Source organism: Anolis carolinensis, unplaced genomic scaffold, assembly GCF_035594765.1.
Source record: "Anolis carolinensis isolate JA03-04 unplaced genomic scaffold, rAnoCar3.1.pri scaffold_10, whole genome shotgun sequence".
Taxonomy (NCBI): Eukaryota; Metazoa; Chordata; class Lepidosauria; order Squamata; family Dactyloidae; genus Anolis; species Anolis carolinensis.
Window position 1 is genome coordinate 10,113,500 of NW_026943821.1, and position 9,517 is coordinate 10,123,016.

Below are 9,517 nucleotides of genomic sequence, written 5' to 3' on the forward strand. Positions count from 1 at the left end.
TAAATAATTCAAAAATTCCATTTTTGTGGCCTATGAAACCCACTTGGTTTCCAAAAGATGTGGATTTGCATCTCGTCTGTGGGATACACTATTGACAGCTGAATTTCACTTGAAGTATCTCTTCATCTGCTGGACATCTAGGTTAGAGTGAATCAAACTAAAATGCTGTGCATAAGACATGGTGAACATACATGAATATTTTGTTTGTGTATCAACACTACCAACAAAATAAAATTATGTCTGGCACCTATTTTGGGCATAAGCATGTGCAATTAATAGGTGTCCATCTTTTAAATGCATTTCTTGCATTTTTACAATGCTATACAATGGTTAGAACAATTTCCACTTTTACTTTTATATTCTAGGAGTGCCATTCCCTATGGCTCTTGGTGGTGGTGATCTCAATTGCCAGACATGATTTTATTACAAGGGTTCAAGAAAGCTAAGCAGGTTCTTCCCTGCAGGAACACAGAAATGCAAATCTACATGCCCTCTGTGATAATAAAAATAATTAACTAGGAAAGAAATTATTGATCTTTACTCTGGTTCCAGAGATAAAACATCCTACATGTGCATGTAACATAGTTGTGTAAGACAGAAGGTGGGGCGGGCCCAATCCAGGCCGTATTAAATACATGGAGTGGACACATTCTGGGTAAAGGAGCATAAGGAGTGCAAACTCCATTATGGATCTGTCCGGAGCAGTCATTCTTTTCCTTGTCATCTACCTGTCTTTCCTTGCCATTGTATCATTTAAGAGGAAACTATCAAACAAGGGGAAGCTCCCTCCAGGACCCACTGCCTTGCCTCTGATTGGGAATTTCCTACAGATCAAGTCATCAGAAACCTTAAAATCTCTTCTCAGGGTGAGTATCCCTTGGGAGATCTAAGGAGGCTATCAAGATTTACTCAAGGTCCTGCCTATTTCTTGACTCCTCTTCCATTTCTTCTCTTGCACAAACCTCAGGAGAATCTTCTCTTTCCCTGAAATTCCTCCAAAATAATCTTGAATCTATATCTTGTTCTATGTCTGATTTTTGGTGACCCTTTGCTAGACTTTCTGACAATTAAAACATCTCCTTTCACCAGCCCATGAGCCTTCTGGTTGCTTGTGGACTGTTTAGGCTTAAACAGTCCACAACTTAAAGGATGGCAGGCAGCTGTAATAACATTATCTACCTGGATGATTTCAAGCTAACTTTGATCTGTTTGAATATACACTGGCTGTTTTTTAGACTGTTCTGTCAGTGGATCTTGAACAGGATATGAAAGCTGTAGAAAGAAGCTTTTTTTGTTAAAGACTTCATTTATCTGAGGTATGCCTGAACTTGGATTTCTGTCTCCCTGAACTGAGAAAAATACCTGGAGGTGGGTTTTCGTGCAGACAATGGTTTGCCTTGGCTAAATTTAATGCCTTTACTTAAAAAAAACAACAACCCAGAAAGGCCTCTACTCTGGAATTATTTAGCCGTGAGGAAGTGGGGTAAGAAATAAAATTATTATTATTATTATTATTATTATTATTATTATTATTATTATTATTATTATTATTGTATGACACAGCAAACAAGATAGATATGCTGGATTTCGTTTCACAAAATCACAAGTCGAACACTTTCCAAGTGTCTAGGACTGTGTGATATATTTTCGGATGATGCGTGCAGATCCCAGTAGGATGGCCTTTTGCAGTTGACAGATCGTAATTTTATCAATGTCTATTGTTTCCAAATGCCGGCTGAGATCTTTTGGCACAGCACCCAGTGTGCTAATTACCACTGGGACCATCCGTACTGGTTTATGACAGAGCATTTGAAGTTTGATTTTGAGGTCCTGATGAGATAGCTTAACTACTCCAAGGAAGCTGAGAGCTGTGTTGGCAGTAGTGGAACTATCAGCAGATCCAACCAAGCCAGAGAGGTCTCAGCTGAGGAGTGGAACTAAGAGCACCAAAATGAAGTCTATACTGGCTCGGTCGCCGCCCAGGATAAAAAGGACCGCTGTGGATGCTGCTGATTCTGGACATCCATTGACAAGTGGGCTAAAGAATCAAAATAAAAATGAACAGACGCAGAAGCGGCAGAAATATATAATGTGAGAAAACATCACAATTATGATTATGATTATTTAGTAAAAACCAGAGAGACCTCCTTCGTTTTTTCTTTATACTGTCGGACTCTAAGCCCATTTGTTCTTGCACACTTGAGCTACGGGACAGAACCACATCAAAAGATCACCATTACAAAAGATCTGCTGATCTCATAACAAGATTGTCCCTATATAACAGGTTATTCTCTCACACAGCTGAGTGAAATATATGGTCCCGTGTTCACAGTCTATTTTGGAACACGCCCAATTGTGGTCTTGTGTGGACATGGTGCTGTGAAGGAGGCCCTGATAGACAAGGCAGAAGAATTCAGTGGAAGGGCCACCAACCCTACCCTGGAACGGACCTTCCAAGGACATGGTGAGCCATTCCTATCAGCTTTGCTACCATGATTCCCATTTCCTGCTACTTCCCGTTGGTTGCTTCATTTCTTTCTTGTTTCCTGCAGGGGTGGTCTTTGCCAATGGAGAGCGTTGGAAGCAACTACGGCGATTTTCTCTCAGCGTTTTGAGGGATTTTGGAATGGGGAAAAAATCCATTCACGAGCGAATCCAGGAGGAGGCCCATTTCCTGTTGGATGAATTCAGGAAGACTAAGGGTGAGTTGAGATGTGATGAATAGCAATATAACCTATCATTCTCAACAAGAATGTCAAAGCACGTATCAAAAAATATCAGCTGTGTCATTTTCCGTTCTGGCATCTAAATCATTAGAAGTTTACCCTTCCTCTAATTTTTCATTTTCTGTGAATTTTCTGGTTAATATTATGGTTGAGATACTCCGCTGTGAAATGTAGCTATGATTACATAGCTACAATGACTTTGGTATCCTGACCTAGCTACATTACTCATTACATTACCAAAAAAGACTCCATTTAGTCATTTAGAATCTCCAAATAGAGGAGACACCAGGGTCCTGGGAGATATAATGGAAATGACTTATACAACCCTAATACAAGTGAGGCATGTTGTAACAGCACCTGTAAAATAAGGGCCATGAGACTAAATAATGTCTTCTAGCCCAACACTCCAGCCTTGACTTACCAGGCAGCAGCCACTGTGAGTGACAGGGGTCTGTTTTCATATCGATCAGGATTCAGTGGGCTGTCATTCTTAATCTTTCTACAAGTGATCCCTTGTGAAATAGTCAGGAGCAAAGTCCCTGTTTCAAAGACTCCTTGCACCAAAGATAGCTCATGGAAGGGGAGTGAATCAGTCTGTTATGTGAATAGGTAGGAGAATAGAACCCCGTCACTTGCAGTGGCTGCTGCCCAGTATGTCAGGATCAAGTGACTTCTCCACAGTGTTGAATACATAGAGATTGTGCATGCAAATCATTTATGAAGTTGTAACTTTAGGTTATGTATTCATAACTATAATCATAAAGTCAAGCCAATGTTTTTATGCACATAAATATTAAAACATTCCTGACATGTTAGACAAGAACTAACATGACTTCCATATATCTGGAAGACATCAGATTGTATAGGGTTTAGGCTCCAGATGGATAAAAGAAGCAGAGGAAGAAGTTGCGGTTTAGAGCGTGATGCCCAAATGTGGGATGAATGGGGAAGGAATACTGGAAGAGATCAGGGAGAATAAAGAAAAGGAAAAATGGAATATTTCCTTCTTTCTAAAATGTGTGGGAAAGCAGGGAGAAGAAAAATAATCTCCCCTATCAAAAAAGCAACTTTATAACTTTGTAAAAGGTGAGACTGTCCTAAAAGATATTGTCTAAGCCAACTTTCCCCATCCTGATGACAATTTTCCAGATGTTCTGAGCTAAAATTCTCATCCATCTGAAACATCTGCAGGGTATAAGCAATATGTTCAGTGAAGTAATGAGACCTTCCTTCTCCCCTCCCCCCCTTGTTTTTCAGAGAAGCCCTTTGACCCAACTTACTTCCTCAGTCGGGCTGTCTCCAACGTCATTTGCTCCATTGTTTTTGGGGACCGCTTTGACTATGAAAACAAGGAATTTCAGGCCCTTATGGAGATGATGAACAACAGCTTCCGAGAGATAAGCACAGCCTGGGCTCAGGTAACCAATACCCCTCCTGGAGTATTGGATGGGTAGGCTGCACCTCCAGGTACACTAACAGGATCCTGCCCAAAGATTATTCTGGGTGTACTTAACCCACCTTAAACAAAATGGGACATCCAGCTAGAAATGCTCATGGGCCAAACTAGGAAAACTCTACTGATGCCAGGGAGTAATTGGGCAGATCATCAACTGGACATCTTTTATCTTCTCATACAGTTCTATGACATGTATGAAAGCTTTCTGAAGTATTTCCCAGGACCCCACACTAAAATCTATAATATCCTGGAAGATATGATATGCTTCATTGCCAAGAAAGTGAAGAAGAATAAAGAAACCTTTGATCCCAACTACCCACGGGACTTCATCGATTGCTTCCTCACCCAGATGGAGAAGGTATTTTGGTGGGTCATGAACTGATGATCTTCCAACCTCAGGCATCCTCGTATTTTCCAGAATACAATTATTTTCCTCTCCCCAACCCTTGGTTATGCTGTTTCATCTTATAGGAATCATAGTTCAAAACACCTGTAGAGCACCAACCTTCCTAACCTGCTCTAGTGCTATATTAAGATTGATGTGGGCTGTGTATTTAAAAAGATGGGAGACTATGGTAATCCATTTGTCCAAAAAATGACATTTATACTGCTAGGTAGATCAATGTGCTGTGGTGTGGGTGTGCTGTGTATTATCATCCTATCCTTAATAAAATAAGAAGAGCCAAAGAGAAATAGGTAATTTTTTAAAAAATCAAGACTGGTTGTTTCATAGTATTTGGAACTTATTCCCTAGTTCGCATTTCATGTACAAAGTGAAATGTAACTAACTTAAAATATATTATTCTGCAAAAATGTTAGGAAGAAGGTCTTCACTATACGAGCTGTCCAGCAGTAAAATTAACTTGTCTGGAAGACTGATAGATAGTGCTTCTGCTTTGGAAGTCTTTAAAACGTGGTTGTATTGGGCATCTATTAGACATGCTTCAGTTGCATATTCTTGTATACTGGAAGGTAGGTGGACCAAGTGGCCACTGGGATAACATCCAACTCTAAAATTCTAGGTTGTTCTGAGTCCTCCGGGCTCTGAGGATGCCTGCCATAGATGTGGGCGAAACATCAGGAAATAATGTTTCTAGAACATGACCATACAGCCCAGAAGACTCACAACAACCCAGTGATTCCGGCCATGAAAGCCTTCGGCAATACATGAAAATTCTAGAATTCTTATGAGGAAGAAAGAAACATGCAACTTGTCAATGCTTTCCCAATCTTGCTGTCAATTATCCTTACTAGAGTGGTCTTACAATGTTTTGCTTTTTCATATTTTCAGGAAAAAGACAAGGCTTCAAGTGAATTCAATGAAAGGAACTTAGAGCTCACTACCCTGAACCTCTTCTTTGCTGGAACAGAGACAGTCAGCTCCACCCTGAGATATGGGTTTCTGTTTCTGATGAAACATCCTGAAGTTCAAGGTATGGATGGGTTTGTATCGGGAAAGCAATTAGAAGCAACCCAAGGAATAAAAAGGAAAATATACACATACGCTTTTACAATACCTCCTGAAACTGGTATTTAAACGGTTATTCCATTTACCTATATTGACATTAGAAGCTCAGCTCCCTTTCAGAATTTTTAGAATTTAACTCGGTGAATATTTTTGACAGCAAAAGTGCATGAAGAAATTGATCGAGTGATTGGCCACAATCGTGTCCCAAACATTGAAGACCGGAGCCAGATGCCATACATGGATGCCGTCATCCATGAAATACAGAGATGTAGTGATCTCATTCCCATGGATGTGGCCCACCGGGTTATCTGTGACACTGAATTCAGAGGATACATCATCCCTAAGGTACAGGATGTAGAGATTGCAGGTAACACCTAGAGATATGGGTGAACTTAGCCCACCTTAAACAAAATGGGTCAGAGAGAAAGCTGCCTATAAATAAAGTAAATAAATAATATGTTGTTTTGAAATGGTGATTCATTTTTATAGGATATCCTGCCCAAGCCATCTGGAAATATTTGGAAATGCAGCATGTCTTCCTACAGCCCAAAATCTGCTATTGGCATTTAATGTGGGATGTTGTGGCTAATAGGATGTCCAAAAAGGCATTTAACACTATTGAGTGGGTTAGTTCTGCTGTAGAGGTGTCTTTAGTTCTGATATTAAAAACTGTTTTTTGGGGTATTTGGCGGGGACTTGTAATAAATGTTTCAGGGTTCAAACTTGTCTCTTGAATCTGGATCACATAGTTATACAGAAGTCATAAGCTAAGACTATGTCACTCCTAAAGTATGAAGGATTGTGACTGTAGGAAAAAAGAGGAAGGTCCAAGAAATGGTGTCATGAAACAATGAACAGTATTTATGGGATATTCTACTTTACCTGTTTGCTAATCTGCCCTTGGTGGAAACAGATTTAACTTTTGCTACCAGGAAAACTAAATGCCGCATAGAACCAAGTACAGAAATCAATCAGATCAGCATCTTTATGCTGAATATTTAAATGAAACTCATGGGCCACCTATGGATGGTGGCCCACATGCTGCTCTAGAACCTCCTGGTGCCATTCCTGAAGCTTTGACTCTCCCATTGAAACCCTGTTTCTTTTTTCCACAGGGAACAGAAATCTACCCTATTCTCAGCAGTGTCCTTCATGACCCCACAATGTTTAAAAGACCCTTTGCTTTCGACCCAGAGAATTTCCTGGATGAGAATGGACGCTTCAAGAAGAACGATGCCTTTGTCCCATTCTCCTCAGGTACAATTTTTCCATACACTTAAATTATTTTTCCAATATTTTCTCATCTCTAATATTATAGGCTAGATGATCTCACAAAATCTATTGTAAAATGTAGAGTTTAGACTTAATATTAGGATATCCTAGTGTCAAGAATTACAGATCTAGAATGAATCTTCAGACTCTTTGCCATTCATTAGACATGACCAGAAAAGCCATTGAGATCAGTGGACACGAGATGAAGTGAGGTCAGGGGCAAATCCTGCTGGAGATGGGATTGGTGGTCTTGAGGGAAAGTATATAGAACCTCTAAGATGTTTAGGCCCTTCCCTTCTGATGAGTCTTGTTTTTTATTTACAGGGAAACGGATCTGTCTTGGTGAAGCCTTGGCCCGCATGGAGCTTTTCCTCTTCTTCACCACCATCCTGCAGAGTTTCCAGCTGAAGTCCCTTGTACCCCCTGAAGATATTAACATCATTCCTCAGGAGAGTGGCTTTGCCACCATCCCTCCTTTCTACCAGCTCTCCGTCATCCCACGCTGAGTCATTGGGCGCATGGTCTACAGCCGTCACTCTCTTGTACATGCTGAATTCCCCAGCTCCTCCGTGGAGATTCCACATTCTGTTTTCAAGCTCAGTCATAGTTTCTTTTGAAAAAGTTGGTCTCTGCACTTCCTCCACAGATCAGGGCTTGTCAGAATGTAGTCTTCTTGATAACCCATGCTGAGAGTCAAGAACCCCATGATTAACTGTATACTGTGACATCTATCTTGAGTCCAAAGGCTGTGATACCATCGTCTCCATTTTTGTCTCTATACCTGGCATGGGCAAACCTTGGCCCTCCAGGTGTTTTGGACTTCAATTCCTACCGGCTGTTAGGAATTGTAGGAGCTGAAGTGCAAATCACCTGGAGGGACAAAGTTTGCCCATGCCTGCGCTATATTTATCGAGTGTGTAAGCCTTGGGATCACCTTGAAATATAAAATATAACCGCAATGCATTGAGCATTTGTTTGTTCATTCTTTTGTTCATTCATTTTTTGTATGCTTCAAGTGTATCATAAGACCACAGGCTACTTTGCTGTTAATCCCTCAAACATAGCCGGGCATCTAGATCAACAAAGCAGACCCTTTATTTTCATGGGGGTTAGGGCACAAGATCCGCCATGAGAATGGGAAAATTGTGAATAACAATCTGTTTTTTACTTAAGAGATTGTCTCTCTGAAAGTCTCTACGTCCTCCGGCCTAACTCCATGGTCATTTTCCAGTGGAGGATCGACAAATGCCTAAACAGGTGTTCTATCTAGGCATCTCTAGGTCCTCCAGTGTAACTCACAGTTAACTCTATGTTCTAGAGAGAACATATTAATCCAATCTGAGAATAATAAAATCTGTAAAAACAACCAATATGAAAGTCTGATTATAATACCAGAAGCACATAGCCCAATGAGCAGAAGGGTGAGCTAAAATAAGCATTCACAATGTATTCAGCCAGAAGATCTCACAAAGAAGTTGGGTGCCTCGAAATTTTCCTAGGGGTGAGCTGGGACTGTTTGGGATGCACACAGCATTAGCCAAGTGCATTGTGAGTTTCCTTTTCATTCAGTCACTACATTTAGCAGGATAGTTCCCAAACACAAACAACTCTCAAGGCAAGACAGGAGGAAGTGCTCTGACTTTGACTCATTTCTGCCCCACTTGTTGACAAGTTGTAGTTTAGCTCCTGTGTATGCACACATACATATTATACCACGTCACCAGCATGTATGGAAATGCATCAATGTTTGGAAGTGATCTTTTATTGAAACAGAAATAACAACCAAGACCCTCCAACATAGGGTGTGATGTGTGACTTTATGCTGGCAAAGTTACATTAACTAGTAAGATTGTGTTTCCCTGTCATGACACACAACTTTGCTAATGAGACAACACACAAAAAATCCTGATGCACAAAGGTTCCAACACACAATATGTCCAAACATTCAATGTAACTCTGAGCAAAATATACACCACGACAGACTGTGCATTGGAACATGTTAAAAGATTTTTTAACAGGCATAGTCAATGTTTTCTGTTTTAGTTGATCAAATAAAGGCTGGTGTTTGGGAGTTTTTTGTGAGAAATCTTTTTTCTTTATATCGCTGTCTCTATTTAAGTTTCTTTCGCGGAGGTTTTATATTTTTCCCAAAGAAGGAGTGATGCAATATGTATTTTTTAAAGAAGGAAAAAAATGGGAAAAGTGTGTACTGTCCTCTGTGATAGGAAATGAAATAAATGATTGCTCTGGAAGCAGGAACGGACAAATATGTGTGATAGAGGGTTCTAAATTCTCCAGATCATTTCAAGTCAGAACAGCATGATAACCTAGGCAAAGAAGAAGATTCCCCCCACTTTCTTATCGTGTCAGAAGCGACTTGAGAACATACTGCAAATCGCTTCTGGTGTGAGAGTATTGTCTGTCTACAGAGACATTGCCCAGGGGACACCCGGATGTGTTACCATCCTGCTGGGAGGCTTCTCTCATGTTCCCCACAAGCTAGAGCTGACAGACGGGAGCTCACACCATCTTGCAGATTCGAACTGCCAACATTCAGGTAAGCAACCCAACCTTCAGGTCAGCAGTTCAGCTAGC

The 9,517-nt window shown here is 40.6% G+C and overlaps 1 protein-coding gene across 1 annotated transcript; it reads left to right on the top strand.

The window, feature by feature from the left end:
• Positions 1-616: 616 nt before the first annotated feature.
• Positions 617-8,993, top strand: LOC100556452 (cytochrome P450 2G1). Its single transcript, XM_003222839.4, has 9 exons — positions 617-866; positions 2,302-2,464; positions 2,553-2,702; positions 3,984-4,144; positions 4,364-4,540; positions 5,474-5,615; positions 5,808-5,995; positions 6,766-6,907; positions 7,247-8,993. The coding sequence occupies exons 1-9, from the start codon at positions 687-689 to the stop codon at positions 7,426-7,428; spliced, it is 1,485 nt and encodes a 494-aa protein (XP_003222887.2). The 5' UTR covers positions 617-686; the 3' UTR covers positions 7,429-8,993.
• The last annotated feature ends 524 nt before the right edge of the window (positions 8,994-9,517 follow it).

What these genes read in the sequence shown, in the direction of transcription:
- LOC100556452 (XM_003222839.4), top strand. Translation starts at nt 687, where the DNA reads ATGGATCTGTCCGGAGCAGTCATTCTTTTCCTTGTCATCTACCTGTCT. An exon ending in TGAATTCAGGAAGACTAAGG is followed by an intron (nt 2,703 to 3,983) that starts GTGAGTTGAGAT and finishes CTTGTTTTTCAG; the next exon opens with AGAAGCCCTTTGACCCAACT. An exon ending in GAGGATACATCATCCCTAAG is followed by an intron (nt 5,996 to 6,765) that starts GTACAGGATGTA and finishes TTTTTTCCACAG; the next exon opens with GGAACAGAAATCTACCCTAT.